This window comes from Microtus ochrogaster, chromosome 22 (assembly GCF_000317375.1).
Source record: "Microtus ochrogaster isolate Prairie Vole_2 chromosome 22, MicOch1.0, whole genome shotgun sequence".
NCBI classification, from domain to species: domain Eukaryota; kingdom Metazoa; phylum Chordata; class Mammalia; order Rodentia; family Cricetidae; genus Microtus; species Microtus ochrogaster.
The window spans coordinates 761,114-779,560 of NC_022023.1; the positions used below are offsets into that span (position 1 = coordinate 761,114).

General features: G+C 50.6%; 1 protein-coding gene across 2 annotated transcripts in view; it reads left to right on the forward strand.

The window, feature by feature from the left end:
* The first annotated feature begins 731 nt into the window (after positions 1-731).
* The window catches only part of Slco2b1 (solute carrier organic anion transporter family member 2B1), a 42,839-nt gene continuing 25,123 nt past the window's right edge, over positions 732-18,447 (forward strand). Inside the window, exons 1-4 of one of the 2 annotated variants that reach the window (XM_005357515.3) lie at positions 732-1,019; positions 13,457-13,593; positions 14,755-14,892; positions 16,257-16,413. In XM_005357515.3, the coding sequence (XP_005357572.1) occupies positions 1,004-1,019; positions 13,457-13,593; positions 14,755-14,892; positions 16,257-16,413 (448 nt within the window). In that variant the 5' untranslated portion in view covers positions 732-1,003. Of the gene's footprint in view, positions 1,020-8,272; positions 8,316-13,456; positions 13,594-14,754; positions 14,893-16,256; positions 16,414-18,447 lie in introns of those variants that run through there. The other variant, XM_026784352.1, reaches the window with a different exon arrangement.

Below are 18,447 nucleotides of genomic sequence, written 5' to 3' on the forward strand. Positions count from 1 at the left end.
ATTTATTGCTTCACAATTCATGTCCGCCCAGCGATGGAGAATTTCTGTCTCTGACGGATAAGGTTACTGGCACTCAGAGAGGTACAGGGACTTGCCCATGACTCCTCATCCCTTGGCTAGGGCCAGCACTGGGATGGGACCATTCTTCCAGCTGTCTGCAAGGCCTCTAGAGTCCAGACATTTCTAAGAATTTCACATTTACCTTCTGCCTTGCTTCCTTTTTCCCTCGCTTCCTCCCTCCCTCCATCTAGATCACTGCTTGATAGAGTGTCGGGGGCCCATGATGGTTTGGGGGAGAAGTTGTTTGTTAATCTGCATCCTTGGGACAGATGGGAAGGGGCAGCTGCTAGTGAGGGATGGGAGCGGACAGGAGACAGAAGTGTAGTAAAGGAGGACCAAGGCTCAGAGGGAAAGCAAGGGCTTGCTGCAGAGCTCACAGAGGGCCAGGGAGACAGCAGCCCCACAGGCTGCAGCAAAGAGACTGAATGTTCTAGAATATTTGTCTCCTGAATGGCCCTGAACTTAAGCACCATCCACGGCTTCTCACTCTTGCTTCTGCCGTTAACCAAGGAAACTATCCGAAGAGCAAGAGCTAGGAAGTAACCCAGAAAAGCCTCAGGGTGGAGGCAGCTTCCCACCAGCACAGGGGCTGGACCTAAACAAACCCGCCTCCTTTTACAACTCTGGCCCTGGGCTGTCCCGGCTGGAGATCAGACAAATTCATGGAGCTGGAGAAGAAGACGCTACAAGGGTTGTGGCTAGGAACCAGACAAAGGAGCAAGTGCCTGGAGCCCTCAAGAAGGGCTCTCATTGAGCAGGGTCCCTACCACCTCTGCCTTCAGGGCAGTGGCTATCCAGGAGGCCAAAGAAAATAGCCTAGTGAGAGACAGTCCTGTGTTGATGCTCTCAGAAGCTGTCTCCAGGGGACCGCTAACAGGCTCATTTCCTCTATGCTGAGCTCCAGGTTGAAGGAGAGGCCACAGCTCTCTGCATTCCCCCTGCCATGGGGCCCAGAATAGGTAAGTGCAGGTAAAGGAAGGGAGTGAGTTGGGAAGGAGGCTGGGAGCCTCATCAACCACATCAAAGGGTGAGATACAGCACCTCAGTGCTGTACTGGGGAGACAGGCTCAGTTCTGCACAGAGTCACCCGCAGGGTCTGTGGAACACAGGGGGGGTCTAAGAGTAACAAGAGGGGCAGGAAGGGAAGCTGGAGGCAGGGAGCCAAACCACCTTGGTGAGCCTGAGACCTGAGTCCTGCCCAGCCACCAACATCTGATTCCCCAGGAAGACAGAGACAATGTAGAGATGAATGGACAAGGTAGGGAACCTTGAAGACAGAGCTGAGAGAGGCCGTGGGGAGAGAGCATGTGACCAACAGGTGTCAGCAGATCTCAGGCGTTGACAGAGATTGGCCCTAAAGGAAGGTGACCAGGAAGACCCAGAGGGACAGAAAGGAAACTGAGAGTGAGTCAGAAGAGCAGAAAGCCGTCCATCCACAGGGACAGATGACCAAGGGGACTGACGGACTTTAGGCATAATCCCAGGAGCCTCACAGAGAACAGGAGACTCAGAGAGAGGCCTACGTACACTCACCCGTGGGTAGATGGCAGTGGGCTAAGAGGAGGCTGGAGGCAAACATCCAGAATCTTCCACAAACCAGGCTTGGCATGGCATAAGGAAAGCACCAAGCGGCCAGAGCAGAGAGACAGACTACCTGTGACAGTGGTGGAACGAAGGATCTTTACAACAAGGTGGCTGGGCTGGATGCCCTGCAGTAACTGTTTGGGCTCTCTGCTGCTGCCTGTCCGCAGTTGAACTCACACCCATTCAGGCAAGGCCAGGCTTGCTCCCAGGTGGCCACAAGGAAGGCTTCAGGCCAAACAGACTCTGCAGTGTGACAGACACAGCTTGGGGACCCTAGCGCACCAGGAAGGGTGGGGATGGATGCATGCGGATGGATGCTTCTTCTCAGGAAGCCTCATGGGAGAGAGGAGGAGGAGGTCAGGTTTGAGGAGGTGGGGCCAGTTTTGGTTTTGGTGACCCAGGATTTTGGTTGTAGCCCAGGCTCATCTCCAACATGTCATCCTCTAGCCTCTGCCTGTAGTGTGCAAGGATCACAGGTGGGTGCCACCGATCCTGACATAGTGGGATGGTTTCAATGAGTTTATGGGCCATTGACAAAAAAAAAAAAAACCCATTCCCATTCTCAGTATGAATGGGGGGATTGGAGGCATGGGAAAAACTAGCACCCTCAATTCTACGCCTGCCTCTCCTCCCCATAAAAGCTAGGCTGTGGTCCTCTAACTGAACCCTGACACAAATATAACAGGAAGTTGCCCCCAAATCCTCCCACTGAGTCAACAGAAGTCAATCTCCAACTGTGCTTCCTCAGTGTCCATCTGGGCTACGGCCAGGCTTAATATAGCAGGCAGAGGGAAGAAGGGAGGCAGACGACGGTCTTCAAAGCGTCCAGGGCCAGCTGTTCCCATAGGGACAGACATATGTATCTCCCACAGAGATAACATGCCAACTTACACGTACCCTTAGGCAGCAGGCAGAGTTCTCCTGTCTGTGTAAGCGAGGAAACTAATATCCCCACACTTTCCATGGTGAGATCCAGGGAAGCCACTCTCTGGCATCAGCCCCCTTGCTCAGAGAGTCCCTACCCACACACAGCATTTCCTTGGGAAATTTGACACTCCCTGCACCTCCAAATGAAGCGTACCCTGGGTCCTCCCTCCAAGCTAGAGGAAGCCTCTGTTATCCCCGCTGAACAATGGACAAACACACACACACACACACACACACACACACACACACACATCTTTCCTCGCTCTAGGTGTGTGTGTTGCTTGCTCTCTCTGGCCCTCCGTGTGCAAATGAGGTCTTCCCAGGGCAGATATGGGAGTTGAGGGAAAGAATCATGAGCCGCATGTTCAAATCCAGCTCTGTCCATGGACGGTGTGAGACCTCAAAGAAATCTCCCTTCTGTTTTAATGGATGAGGAAGTAGACACTCAGAGAGGGCAAGTGACTGTCCCAAGATCACCCAGCAGCTAACCAGCAGAGCAGAGGTCAGAACACCGATCTTCCTAATATTAAGGCTCTCTCCTCTATCACTTGCCTGGGGCTTTCTCTGTCTTCTTTACTCCATACTGGTGAACTCCAGTCTGTGTACTCTACTCCACTGGCTCCTCACAAAGCAAATTATTTTCCAGGTGCCACTGGCTAGGGAGCAAACATGGGGGTATGTGTGTTACTTCTCCCATGACTCTAGAGGGTACCAGGTGGTGAGCTGACTTGGCCTTAACATAGGGTGCCATGTAGCCAGTCAGTGCCCAGTCTGCCTGTTCCTTTCAGGGACTGTTTCTGTGTTCACAGTAGGTAGCAGGGATAGTCCCTGGGTCCCTGGTGTGTGTAGAAGCTTGGTCTATGGAGGGAGCAGCCGAGCAGAGGCTGACTGGGCCTTAACATCAGTGTGGGTGATTGAAGCATGGGGGAGCCATGAGAATGGTGTTGCACCCCCATGGGTTGTAGCCAAGGCCTAGCAATTGCTCTGGAATGTTAGGGACGGAACCCACCCGAGGGGGTGGGAAGACTGGGGTGTGAAGCTTGATTCCATCCATCCCTGAGGCCTTGGACCCAACCTGGACTGGACAGAGCTGGGACATCAGGTCCCAGCTCTGTGATGTCCATCTATGGAGTCAGAAACAGGAACTGCAAGAATAAAAACGCCAACACTTTCAATGCCTGTGGTATAGGCTTCTGATTCTAGCTACCCAGAGGCGGAGTCAGGAAGGTTGAAAGTTCAAGGTCAGCCTATTGAACTCTATCAGTGGTAGAGCGTGTGCCTAGTGAGCACAAGACCCTAAATTCAATGCCCAGGATCACAGAAAAGATGAAGAAAGAAAAGAACACCAGAGAAAGAGAGAGAGATCAACCTGAAATGTCACCTCATAGAAGAGGGTATAAATCTAATTGTTTTTCTAATGTCAACTGTTTTATTTTTCTTTTTGTGGTGGATAAGTGCATTAAAAAAGTAACTGATAGTGAAAGTGTAGAACCCTGAACGAAGCTATGACTTCCTTCAAACCATGTAGAAGTTCACTGAGCTCTACAGTTTGGGACTGGGCAAGTATCTGAGTGACCGTTTTAATCTAACTGATGCTTTTATTTGTAATCCCGTTACAAAAAAAAAAAAAGATTTTAGGTCAAAAATAATACTGAAAAGAAGAAGAAAAGAAGTCAGAGTTTGAAATAGGCACAAACAGTTGGTCAGCAGCTGGGAAGAGGAATCCACTCTCAGAGTGGGTGGAGGGTGGGATTCGGGGGGAAGGGAGCACTAGCAAGGCCGGAAGAGCCCGTTCTAGAAGGGAAAATGGACTCGGCATGCTTGTGAGCTCAGTGAGCCACCAGATTAAGGAAAGAGGACACTGGGAGGTATCTCAGAAAATTAAGCCAAAGCCGACAAGGGCTCTGACACAAAGACTCACACGAGAATTGTCATAGACACTAGCTTCGAGGTCCCTGGAGTGATAGAGGAGGTGAGGAGATAAGTGGCCTCGCTTCAGCTGTCTGTGACCGGGGAATGCTCACCACAGCCCTACGTGTGTCTCAGTTTTGTGAGTCCAAGTCAGACTTCTGCCCTGTTTACAAATGAGGAAAGCAAGGCCCGGGGGAGCCAGTGACCTGCCTCAGGTCACACATGGGGTCAGAGGTAGAGCCAGTGACACCCGTGAGCCCTCTGGAGTCTCAGTTCTCAGGGGCTTCCCTTTGTCTTCTTCAGAAACACGCCGAAGGCTCCCCAGGCTCTGCCTGGTGCTGTGTAGCAGCTGAGCCTGACCCAGGCGCTCAGACTCAGCTGTGATGCAAGCATGATTGAGTGGATCACTTGGGAGGTCAGCTCAAGCGCTAAGAGAGGCTGATGGGCTCCGTGTGAAGGGAGAGGAAGCATGGCCCAGGGCCAGTGGCTTCTTGTTTAGATCTAAGGACACTACCCTGCTTCCCCATGCATTCAGAACCCCCCTCCCCAAGCTCTCTAGTGTCTAAAGGTCATCATGGGTTTAGATGGGCTAGTCAGGGCCCAGAACTGGGAACAGAAAGTCCCAGCACAGGGTCCCTGACCCAACTCGGAAACCACCAGAATGCTTGCCCCTCCTCCCCACCCTACCCCAGTCCTGAAAAGATCCTTTCCATGCTGACAGGCCACCCAAGGGTCCTTCCAGAAGGAATTTCCCAAAAATGACAAATAAACCCAATTACTGTCTGGAGACTCCCTCCCTGTTTTCTGTCTTTGACTTTCTCCTTTGCAGTGCTGGGCTGGGCCACACTGGAACTGGAGGCTTCAGGCCCCACAGTCACCCTGTGTCACCGTGGCTACCCCCACCTCTAGCCCAGGCTCCAGTCTTGTCAGCTGTCTCATTCGGGTAAGCTCAACTCAGCAAGCTTGCTCTTCAGCTAGGTTGGGGTTGAGAGATGAGATGCGATAGGCTGGGGGGGGAGGGGAACCCGTCAGTCAAGGGTATGGCATATATAAAGGCCAGGGCCAACATCTGATTAATTCAGGGAACGGCAAGAGTCTATTGGGGCTAGAGGATCACATTCTATAGGAATGGGTAGATGAAGCCTGAGGCTCTTGAGGGCCTTGAACTTGGGACCAGGATGACTCAACCACCACCCACCATGTAGATGCCACCCTTCCCAGGCTCAGACACTGTGCCCTTAGTCCTGGGAGCTAGATATAGTATGTGTATGTGTGCACACATACCACAGCACACTTGACAGTACATTTGTGAAGGTCAGAGGACAATTTGCAAGAGTCTGTTTTCTCCTCCCAGCATGTGGATTCTGGGGGGTGGAAAGGCAAGCGCCTCTCCCAAATCTTTACTCTCACTTCTATAATCAGCAGAGTTCCCCCTCTGTGCCTGCCACGGTGAATCTGATAAGTTCTGGGCTCCTTTGGCCTGTTTCTCCACCTCCAAAGTGGTTTACCTAACCCAGGAACCATGTCCAGGTAGCTCCCAAGCCCAGAGTGGCTGAAGAGGGAAGACAGCGAAGCCACAGGGAGGGGGAAAGGGGCCCAGAAAATGGTACACGGCCACCCCCACCAAGGCTTCAGTAGGGCCAGCTTCTCTGAGCAGGCACAGAACCATGGACCTCCGAGTCCTCACAGAGGCTCTGCATGACAGATCAGCTGATCTTTCAGGAAAATAACAAAAATCTGCAGTTTGAGGAGAAATTTCCTGATTTTTTTTTTAAATGCTGGCAATGAATTTAAAAACATTCAGCAAGCCAGCAGTTTGCTAGCTTCAAAACAAGTCCCCTGGGCCTAAAGGAGCCTCCAGGCAGGGCAAGTCCAGAGGATGCCATCCGCCTCAAGGGACAAGGCTGAGAGGAGGCCTTGGGCCAGGGATTCCCAGCCAAAACCCCTGCTTTATTGTCTGTGTGTTGTGTAGGTCCCTTTGATGACCTGGCATTGTGTATGTGTGGGTGGCACAGTGTGTGGGGGGAGGATAAGGGATGGGTGTGGTGTTTCTTCTTGCACACCAAAGTTAAAGGGGGGCACAAATAAACCCTGGAATACGGCTGAAGAGTGCAGGAGTTTGAGGCAGAGGCAGTGTGGAGACTGGATGGTGGGGAGGGACAAGGAGCTGGGGGTGGGTGAGGACGCTTCCATTCCAGTGGTGCATCTTCCCGGGTCAGGAGGGAGGGAGTAAGCAGAGCTTTCCAGAAAAACAAGCTGTTCTAAGGCCTGGTGGCCAGACTTGCAAACAAACTGTTGAGTTTGGGGCCAAGTCTGTCAAACCTGGCTTCAGTGAGTCATTTTGAAGTTGACCAAGCACCTTATCCCAAGCAGTCACCCAGGGGGCGGGCTGGAAATGAAGCTCATTGTTCTTATCTTATTGACTGCCAACGGCGAAGTAAGTACCCAGATCCCCATGGTCCTAGAACATGCTATAGAGAGTATCATGCCTTGGCGCTCTCAAATTTTGCCTTGGCATTTCTTGGCAACTGGCGCTGTAGTTCTCCAGAAGGTTCCAACCCAAGCCTGGTTGTCGATCCCTGGACTGGGTTCTCTTGACTTTCTCCCAACTTTTCCTTTCTTAGCCTTTTCAGGCCACAGAAAGAATATCTTGACTGACCAGTGAACTGATCAACAAGCTGCAGAATGGAATGTTAGGGTGGCAGATGGCAATACAGCTACCTTTGACAACTCACAGACGGGAGGCTGGGCCAGAATAAGACGTGACCACCCAGGGACTGTCATTGTATTTGTTCCAAGGCCATCAGGGCAGAGTTGATGGCTGACATCAGGAGTCCAGGAGTCAGACAGATCTGGGCTCACATCCAAATCACCATTCACCGGTTCTAGGATGCTGGATGCTGCTGCTTATCCAAGCCTGTTTGCTCCTAGGCATCCCAACCCCTGGTAGCATGCTTTGAGAGTGTGAGGATACACACATGCCCAACATAGTCTTGCATCTGGTGATGGTCATTCTGCGGTAGCCCCTGTTCCCCTGAGATCAAGATGGCACACACTAGCTAGGCATGGTGATACATGTCTTTAATCCCAGCACTCAGGAAGCAGGGGCAGTAAATCTCTGTGAGCTTGTGACTAGTCTGGTCTACATAGTGAGGCCAGCCAGGTGTATACAGTGACAGACTGTCACAAAATAAAGAAGAGAGAAAGGGAGAGAGAGAGAGGGAGAGAGAGAAAGGGAAAGAGGAAAGGAAGAAAGAGAGAGAGGAAGGGAGGGAGGGAGAGAGAGAGGGAGGGAGGGAGAGAGGGAGGGAGACGCAAGCATCCAGAGAGCCCTGTCCCTAGTGAAGCCTTACCACTGCCCACAGCAGTGAGCTTCAGCCCAGCTCTCTGGTTCTATATGTGCTTCATGGAAGCAGGGATCAGTAAAAAGCCGGTGGTGCTTTGTGGCAAGACAGACAGCTGATAGCAGGATGGATCCCCTGACAGGGAAGAGAGCCATTTACTGAGTACACATCACACACCATAGATCGTGTCAACCCCAAACGTGACCAACGTGACTTCCCAATGAGGTAAAGCTTATTGCAAGCCGCAGCTAAAGCCGTGTCGTGCTGCTCTGTACTTTGTCTATGTCCCAGCTGGGCTGAAAACCTAGAACATATTTATTTGAAACCTTTCAGCTCAGTGGGGGAAGGGTGGTCAGAGACCTGGGAAGGCTGAGATAAGAGTCATAACGTGGCAGTTCAGGATTGGTGGAAACTAAAGAAAGTTGTGGACTTGGGGCCAGAGGGGTCAAAGACTCTGAAGAAGCTAGATGTGACAGACCATGCATGCAGGTAATTCCAGCACTCCACGGGCTGAAGCAGGAGGCTTATGAATTTGAGGTTGTCTTGGGCTACATAGTGAGACCATGTTGATAGATAGAAAAGAAAAGGGAAGGGAAGGAGAGGAGAGGAGAGGAGAGGAGAGGAGAGGAGAGGAGAGGAGAGGAGAGGGGAGAGAGGGGAAGGAAACAAGAGGGAAGGAAGGAAGAGAGGGAGAAGGGGAGGAGGGAAGAAGAAAGGGGGGACTGGGGTGGGGGATAATATGGAGGGATGTTGATAGCTCCCCCTGAAGAATGGATCAGATTAACAGAATCCCATACTGAACAGTTTAACCATTTGCGTGAATGGAAAAACTAGGAAGATAAAAAGCTGCCTATGAAGACCACAGATCAGTGCTGTGTCACCAGGGACAGGCAGAGTCTAGAGGTTCTAGTGTGAGGTTTGATGTGCAAGGAGACAGATAGGAGGGGCTGCTGTCCCTGCCCTGCACGTAGCTTACACTCCAAACCTAGGGCCGTTGAGTGTACTCGGCGAGAAGAGTGTGGTTAACTAGATGAAAGAGGGAGAGAGTCGGTCTAGAGGTGGACAATGGGTCTGCTAGAACGAAGAAGAGAACTTGGGAGAGGAGGCAGCTCCAGCTGAGGTGTATTGTCTAGAGCATTTTGGAAGATTTGTCTGGAATTAGTGGAAAATGGCTGCTAGTGAGAGTCCATCAGAAGGTCAGTCCTGATAGAGGCCTGCCTCGTGGACCTGAGGCAGTAGAGGGGAGATTTTTCTTTCCTTCCCTGATCCTGGCTTTGTGCCTGAGGTTCTCCGACAAAAGATGAGGAAGATAAGAAGCACACAGAATTATTTAGTCTAAAGTTCATAAGATATGGGAGTCTTCTGTAGAAGACGTGAAGAAGTGGCTAAGTGTGTGTTTATGCTAGGTCTGATGAAATTCCTGGTTGTAGAGGCACAACTGGACAAATGGGGTATGGCCTGTGGTAATGAACTTCAGGGGGTGTCGCCAAGCCTGTTTTGAAATGTTTCAAATGGGAGGGGAGAGGAGAAGGTCAGTTAGTACTTGCCAAGGTCGCTGACCTGCAGCAAGGGAGAATAGGGAGGGACAGCTGACTTCTGCTGTTTTCTGCGTTGTCCGCATGCCATATTTGGGAGCAGCATGTCTTGGGTCCTGTCTGTAGATGCTGTCATCCAAAGCTAGAAGCAGAGGAAAACTGGAACGCAGAAAGATCAAGAAACATGTTCTGGGTCACCTTGGAGGCTTGCTGGGAGTTGGGAGTCCAACTCAAGCTTGAGAAAGCCTGTACTCAGTTCTGTTTTCCTTGGAGTTGCCTTTTGCAACCTGACCCAGGGAAAGTACAATGCATTGGGCCCGGGTCTTCCTGGGAAAGAATAAGCAGAGAGGGAAGGAGAAGGCTAGACCTCAAAGTATTGCCCCTTGCCATGTGGCTGCAGCTAGACTGAGGGCCGCCATCTCCTGGTCCTGAGGAGCAGCCTTGCACCAGAGGCTTGCACTGACCAGCTCCCAGGAAGCAGGCGTTCTGACTGGCAAATGTTCTGGTAGATGACCGCTCTCAGAGCTGAAAGCATATTGCTAACTTCCTCCCCAACCCAGAGAGGAGAGCTTTGGACTTTGGGCACCAGAAACTGTCATTTCACTAACGGATAAAACAAACCAGGGAGACCTTGAGCTTTGGCTTTGGTGGGAGGAGGCTGACGTGGAAGCTTCTGGAAGACCCAGAGTGAGGTTACAAGTAGGAGCTTGCTTACTTACCCAAGGCAGGGGTACAGCACTCTAGGAAGGAGCAAATGACAGGGCAGAGAGAAGCGGGATGTGACTGGCATATAAGGAGGATCATCCCCAGTGTCTCAGGAGCCCAGGCTGGGAGTCCAGGTCTGGTCTTGGACCGGAGGATGCATGCTCCCCCCTCATCTGTTCCTTGCATTTCTTTCTGAGCCGGGACATCATATCAACGATGTCAGACCTTCCAGCCTCAGCTTGGGCCTGCTGTCTGGCTGACCAGGCTTTGAGGAGTGCTGGCACTGCGCCAAGGTGACCTGGCTAGGTTAGAGTGGACCGAGACAGAGAAGGGCACAGGGCTTCCTCCCCCTGTTCAGAGCTGTTCAAGAAGCATGGCAGATGCATGGGTTCATCATCTGGACTGAGCTGCTGGGAGTCCTCAGAAGAGACATAAAGTTCATAGGACACGGAGCTCTGGAGAGCATTTGCGTGCTGTGGATACATGTAAAGCCCTAGATGGCAGCGTGTGACAGGCCTCTGCTGCTGACAGGAGCTGAGGTTCAGTCCCCTCAGTGACTCTGCGGACATCTGCAGGCCTATAACCCCTCTTCTTTAGGTGACCTCTACAGTCTCCTCCTCTTTCCCTTTCTCAATGGTACCCCACCACCTCGCCCTGCTAAGTGTTGCTTTCCTTTGTTTCCTCTGGATGTTTGTGCCCCAAAGGAACTGCTCCCTTCCGTTTCCTCAAATTCTTCCAGTACCGTCTAGGCATTCCTCCGGAGAGTTATAAAAAGGGCAACTATGAACATAAAAAGGTGCCTGCGTCATCATCAAACCATACACATCCCATCACATCTGCCTGGGTGGCCATCACTGAAAAGACAGACCAGAACGAAGCGAGGCTGGAGCGTGGCTAGTGGGCTTGTAGAGTGGAACGTGACTCCATGCCCCTTGAACAGGTCTGAAGGTGGGGGGAGGGGGAATACAGTGTTTTTCTCCATTTGGGCCAACTCAAACCTAGCCAAGTTACCCTGCAGCAGCGCCAGCATGTGCTGGGTGGGACCAGGCCAACAGGACTGGGACTCAGATTGGAAGGGCTGTAGCAAACAATTCGGTGGCTTCTTCCTCAAATAGTCAAACCTAGAACTGTCACAGGACCCAGCAATTTCACCCACAGACGTATACCCAAGGAGACTGAAGATGCATGCCACATAAAACACTGGAATGACAGTTCATAATACCCCAAGTCACCCAAGTTTATTAGTTGATGAGTATATGAACAAAATGCAGTCTACCTGTACAGAGGAGAGCTATTCATCCACAGAAAGAAAGGAAGCACTGACAGATGCTACAGTGTTGAGCACCCTTGGAAATATGGGATTTTAAAAACTAGTTACAGATAACCACGTATTAGATTCTTTCTTCTATGTGAAATGTCCAGAATAGGAAACCCACAAGCAGGCAGTAGATTAGGGTTTCCAGAACTCTGGTAAGAAGGGATGGGAAGTGACTGCTAGATGATGCTGGGCTTTCTGCTGCAGCAAGGAAGAGTTTGGGGACTGTACGGTGGTGGGTGCTGTACAATTTCGTAAACAAACTAAAATCCATGGGTTGCAAGCCATAAGAGTTTTGTGATATGTAAATTGTATATATCGTATCAGTCATTTGCTAGTTGGAGTCACAAATACCTGGTTGTAGAACAACTTAAGGAAAGGTTGGTTTGGATTCATAGTGTGAGGGTACAGTGTATGGCTACAGAAGGCTCCGCTTCTGGAGAGAGACAGGTCAGGTTACTTGTATCTACAGCCAGGAGCCGGATGGATACTAGTCCGCTGGTTCTTCCCTCACTCTGTTGTATTCAGTGGGAGCTTAGACAGGTCAGTTATATTGTATCTACAGACAGGAGGCATGAATGCTGGTCCTCCAGTACTTCTCTCTGTTGTATTCAGTGAGACCGAGACAGGTCAGGTTACATTGTATCTACAACCAGGAGACAGATGAATGCTTGTCTGCTGGTACATACCTCACTCTGTTGTATTCAGTGGGAGCGAGACAGGTAAGGTTACATTGTGTCTACAGCCAGAAGGATGAATGCTGGTTCGCTGGTGCTTCCCTCTGTTGTATTCACTCAGAAACCACAGCCCACAGGATGGGCCGCCTCACTCCAAGCGAATCCTCCTCAGTTAAATCTCTCACAGACATGCCCAAAGATGTGTCTCCTAGATGATTATAAATCCCATTAAGGTAAAAAAAAAATCCCATTAAGTTAACAATCACAATTAACCATGGCATGGGCTGTGTTCTCAGGGCTGGGAGGATAGCTTAGTGGTTAAGGAAGTGCACTGGTCTTGTAGAAGAGTTCAGTTCCATTCCTGACACCAACCTCAGGAAGCTCACAAATGTTTGGAACTTTAGCTCCAGGGAGTCCCATGTCTCTGACCTCTGTGGACATATGCACACATACCTACACGTCCACTTTAAAAACAGTCCACTGGCTCCAAGATACCTTGTGTGAGGAGCACAAAACCTTGGCCTGTGGAGGTTCAGGGTCTCAAGAGCCCTTTTTGAGTTTTCTTCTAGGGATGGAGATGAACTCCATGGAGTAAGAAGTATTCTCCGGTCTCCAGCAGACCATGTGAAATGGAAGGAAACTTTATCCTGGGCGGGGGGAGGGGTGTGTGCAGGACATGGAACAATGGAGGAGGCCATCCACAGGAAATGGAGGGGGTGTGGGGAAGCTCTGGTCTCCAGGTGAAAGGATGTGGGTCTGGTGGGTTTTCCACTGAGATCCAGAAGCAGGAGAGAGTAACGGACGTGTTTCCATAGTTACTATGTGACAAAGCCATCATGGCAATGAGATCAGGGGGTCCCATACAACTCTGCCTCTGGTCTGTTTGTCCAGGAGAAGGTTCTATAACACACATTCTGAATAGTTGTGTGCTTTGATGTGTAACTTGCAGTCTTGACTGTTTGGCTCTGTGGATACATCTGTGATGGTGTCCTATGACAACAAGGGGTCTCTGTCTTATAAAGGAAAAGCTTTTGTCCCTTGGCTCTGGACCCAACCTTGACCACACCCCTGGCCTAAAGCCTACTGAAAGACTACACAGCTCATACTTAATGTGAGAGTGGTTGCTCCATAGCTTGCTGTGGGGAAAGGGGTCGGCTTCTCTTTAGGAGATGTGTGCCTGAATGGAGTGAAGGGAATACATGGGACCCATGGCCTCTCAAGAAAGTCCCTCCCAGGGGTCTCAGAATCAAAAAGGCTGTTGAGACCAACGGTCAGATCCTCACAACCGCCAAGGTCATGTTTTCCAGAAACAGTTTGCTCCTGATGTCTACCTGGGTCAAGGGCTATTATGTGGGATTTTATCTCATCTGCTGCTTGGATGTCCCATTGGGCCCACAGGTGAGGGGCCCCATATGCCAGACAGAGACAACAAGGCTGCAATGGGCACAGAAGACATGCATGAAAGCAAAGTCAGCATGGAGTCTCAGGATGCACTTCAGGATGCACAGCCTCCACGACTCTTCCATAGCATCAAGGTGCGCACTGTCGGACAAAGCAGGGAAGGGGCCACCAGGTCCAGCAGTTAGCACCAACCGCCTTTCTTCTCACTTCCCAGCCTGGAGGATGGGTTTTTAGGCTGACTCAGGGAAGCTCTTAGATTGGTTCTGGGCACAATGAAGACGAGCAGGTTCTCCTTGCAGCAGCTGATCCGTGTTAGTCTGTAGATGATGGAGGATGATACCCTTGCTTCTCATTCCCTTGGAGACATGCTCTGCAGTCCTAAGCTTGTGTGAACATTGGAGTTCTGGCCCCACAAGAACTTAAAGACTCACCCAGTAGGTGTCAGATCCTGTGCAGAGTGCCACATACTTGATCTTTTCTGTTGTTGTTTTAATGACAAGGATGAAAATCTAAACCGTGCCCTTGCTAGGCCAGTGTTCTGCGGCTGAGCTCCACCCCGAAGATCTGAGTTCCTCCGTAATCCTCGGAGGTGGAGCCCTTGCCCTTGCCCTAATGAAGAGACAGAGTCTCCAAAGTTTTGAGCAATGCCTTAAGCTCTGGCCTAAATGCTCTTAGATTTTGGTTCTTTGAAGCAAGGTTTTCTTCCTCTAGGAATTCTGCCAGCTTTTTCTGGGCAGGCTGGGTTGTTTGGGGTGAAGTGGGGTGGGACAGTTTGGGAAAGTCAGAAGAAGGAGTGTTTCCACAGCAGCCCTGTGAGAAAGGGGTGGGAATGGGGTGGAGATGGAGCTGGGAGATCTAGGAGAACCTTCTGGGGAAGAGGGTGTTGTGTTGAGCAGGGAGGAAGGTCCAGCCCAATGCCCATGAAGATCAGAGGGTCGGAAGGGCTCTGATGTGTCTATTTTTAGTTAAGGGTGTCTCTGGTAGCTCCCATGTTCCTAAGTCCTACCTTAACTTGTCGGCCTGAATTAGAGTCCATGGGTTACTCCAATTGACTCTCTCTCTCTCTCTCTCTCTCTCTCTCTCTCTCTCTCTCTCTCTCTCTCTCTTCCCCCCTCCCTCCCTCCTTCCCTTTCTTTCTTGCCTCTTCACTTCCCTCCCTCTTTTTTCCTCCTCCCTTATATCTGCCCTCCTGACTTTGTTTACCCAACTTCACACTCCCTCTGACCCAAACTCTGTCTCTATTTCCCTGACTTCTGATGGTGTCCATCCACCTGCCACCATCACTGCTTCCACAGTTCTTTGTCCTGTGTCACAGTATACTGCAGCTGGCGCAGCTCATGATCTCTGGTTACCTCAAAAGTTCCATCTCCACTGTGGAAAAGCGCTTTGGACTGTCCAGTCAGACCTCAGGGCTGCTAGCTGCCTTCAACGAGGTACTGTTGTGCCCCTCTCGGGAGTGAAGGCTGAGGAAGCCCTCTACTCCCACCTCTGCTACCCCCTTTCTTACACCCATAGCCATTTCCTCCCCTCATGAAACCCCCAATACTGTCTACTCCCCCAAATTTTCATAACTCTCCTCTCACAGCATGCTGGCCCAGGTTGAAGCCCAGAAAAGCCTCCTCCTGCCCTGGACCCAGCCATCATGTCCTTAGGAGCTCTTTGCTAGGGGGATGAGATATTTGCTAGCTTGCCAGAGTTGGGGAGACACCCACCCTCCATGTGGATCCTTTGTATCATGGGTCCTGTAGCTATTGGCTGTCCCAGGAAGAAATCACAGAAAGCCATTTTGACTGTCCCAGAGAGAGGCTTGAGTTACCTCCAAGACACCCTCTGACTAACCTTGGGGTGACAAAAGGGAGGGGTAGCCCTGCAGGGAAGGTCTGGCCCCAGGATGCTCTGGATCCACAGGCCCCTGCCTGTGGCCCTCAGCCAGGCAGGGAGAGGCTTAGCTGCTCCATGTGAATTCAGTGGAAATCGATTCTGCTGGGCCTCAGCCATCCCTCCCAGATGCTGTCACTCTCTGGGAAGAAAAGTCTGTTCTCCTCAGTCCCAGTCAGTGAAATTCTCTTCCCTGGAGAATAAGCCACATTCCTCTAGCCCCAAGGCCTGGCCCACCAGCTGCACAGCCATCCCATCCCCCATGGGTCTCAGCATGATGTTACTCTGAGATCTCAAGTGTGGGAAGGGAAAGTCCCTTTACCCCACAGTTGGTACCCAACAGCCCCAGCCCCTGTTGATGCGACTCACTCCCTTTCAGGACCCTGGAGCTCCGCCACCCAACTCCTAGATCCCTGGGATGATGAGGCTAAGAGTTGAAATTCCAAGCCTCAACCTCCTGGTTTCAGATTATTTTTTTATTTTTCCCCCTCTCCTTCTTGAGGCCCCTGAGGCTCCAAATCTTTTCCCTCAACTGCTTGCTCTCCTCCAAGGTGAACTCAATCAGCCAGCTTTGTCCTCATTTTTCTCCTCTAAAGAGGCAATGAGACCCTTCCCTTTCCTAGGAAGACTCAAAATCTGCGTGTTATCGTCAGTTTTGCATTGTGTTTGCTATTGAGATGGGGTCTCACTTCGTAGCCCAGGCTGGCCTTGAACTCCAAAACCATCTTACCGCCTCACTTGCTCTCTACTGGGATGCCAGGCATCAGCCATCATGCCTGGCTCAGAAACTCCATCCCACACATACCCAGAGGGTTCGTTTTCAAACTAGCCAGTCCAATGCACAGATGGGGACACCGGAGGTAGCCACAGGAAGGATGGACTTTGCCACGCTTTAAATTGTTATTCCGTCCCTTTGCAGGTAGGGAGCGTATCCTTGATCTTGTTCGTGAGTTACTTCGGCAACCGAGTTCACAGGCCCCGGATGATTGGCTGTGGGGCTATCCTGGTGGCCCTGGCAGGCCTGCTCATGGCACTCCCGCACTTCCTCTCGGAACCATATCGCTATGACAACTCTGGTAAGAGATGGGGCAAGTGATCATGGGGGATCTTCAGTCCTGAGTGTGGGATCCTTCCCCAAGCCTGCATCCATCACTCCAGTGTACCTGATAGCCCTCCCTACCCTGTCCCCAGTCTTTCTGATCGCAGTTCATATTTTCATATTAGGAAGGGTAGCCACAGGGCAGAGGTGAAATGTTCTAGTCCCCTTTGAGCAAGGACCTGATTGTGCATCTCTGTGGGGTTTTGAGGTAAGAGAAAACTTTTAATACAGCCTGCTTCAGGGTCTGCTGTGCAGAAACCCCTTAGGAAAAGTCTGTAGAATAAAATAACAGTATCATATGATGTTTCTTGGATGCCACATATGATTTGAAGCATTTCCTTTGTATTTGTCCATTTAATTTTCACAAGCATCCAAGAGAGAGGAGCCAGGCTTGGTGGAACACCCTAGCACTTGGGAGGTAGAAACAGGAAGATTGGGAGTCCTGGGCTATCTTTGGCTATATATTGAGCCAAGGGCTAGCCTGAGATTCAAAAGATCCTATCTCATTGTTGTTGTTGTTCTGTTTGGTTGGCTGGGTTTTTGTTTGTTTGGTTGGTTGGTTGTTTTTTTTTTATTTTGCTTTGTTTTGGTTTTTGGTTTTTCTAGACAGGGTTTCTCTGTGTGTAGGTAGCCCTGGCTGTCCTAGAACTTGCACTGGCTGACCTCAGACTCACAGAGATCCACCTGCCTCTGTCTCCAGAGTACTGAGATTAAAGACATCATCTGACTAAGACCCTGTCTCAAAAAGAAGAAAAAAAGTCAATGTTTGTCTTAGTTAGGGTTTCTATTGCTGTGAAGAGACACCGTGACCACAGCAACTCTTATAAAGGAAACCTTTAACTGAGTGGCTTAGTTTCAGAGGTTCAGTCCATTATCATCATGGCTGGACATGAAGGTACGCAGGCAGACATGGTGCTGGAGAAGGAGCTGAGAGTTACGACATCTTGACCCACAGGCAACAAGAAGTGGTCTGAGTCCCTGGGCATGACTTGAGCATATAAGAAACCTCAAAGTCTGCCCCCACAGTGACACACTTTCTCCAACAAAACCATATCTCCTAATAGTGCCTTTGCCAATGAGTTTATGGGGGCCAATTGCATTCAGAATACAACAATGCTTGAATGTGTGGATGAATATAGTAAAATTAATTAGGTAATTAAATGATAATAGGATTTTGTTGAGAGTCTAATTGAAAAAAAGATGTCCCTCAGAGCAACCAGCCTGAGTACTCATTTTCCTCCCCTCTTCCATCTATCCATCTATCCATCTATCCACTCATCCATCCATCTCTAATTTATCCATCTAATAGTTCACGTAACAAGCCTATCCTACTGCCCTCTGTACTCAACCCTTCAGGGCCTTCAGACTTCTCTCCAGGAGGCTTCCAGACTAGAAGAGGAGAACAACAGACAGAAAACTCAGCATGCCAGTTTCACCTCGAAAGTGTTAGGACCAGCCGGGCGTTGGTGGCACACGCCTTTAATCCCAGCACTCAGGAGGCAGAGGCAGGAGGATCTCTGTGAGTTCAAGGCCAGCCTGGTCTACAAGAGCTAGTTCCAGGACAGGAACCAAAAGCTACGGAGAAACCCTGTCTCGAAAAATTCAAAAAAGAAAAAAAAAAGAAAGAAAGTGTTAGGTAGGACCTGGAGGGGGGACCACTAAGCAGACATATCCTGGAAATTATGGGGGTGGAATGGGCAGTTCTGCATAGCACCTGGCTGCTTAGGAGGCAGGGAGAGTGAGCCCTTGGGACCCCGGGTAGGGGAAGAACACTGGTGGCTGGAGGGAACTACCAAGGGCAAGAGGAAGCAGCAGGGGAGGAAAGGTGAACATTATGGGGTGTGGGGTTTGGCACAAACAGGGTCCCCCAAAATGAAAAAGTGCAGAAAACCATGAAGAAAGCAGAGAACCAAGCTTGGTGGCTCATTCCTGTCATCCTAGCCCTCAGAAGCCAGAGGCAGGCGGATTGCCACAAGTTTGAGGTCACCCTGGGGCACAGAGTGAGTTCCAG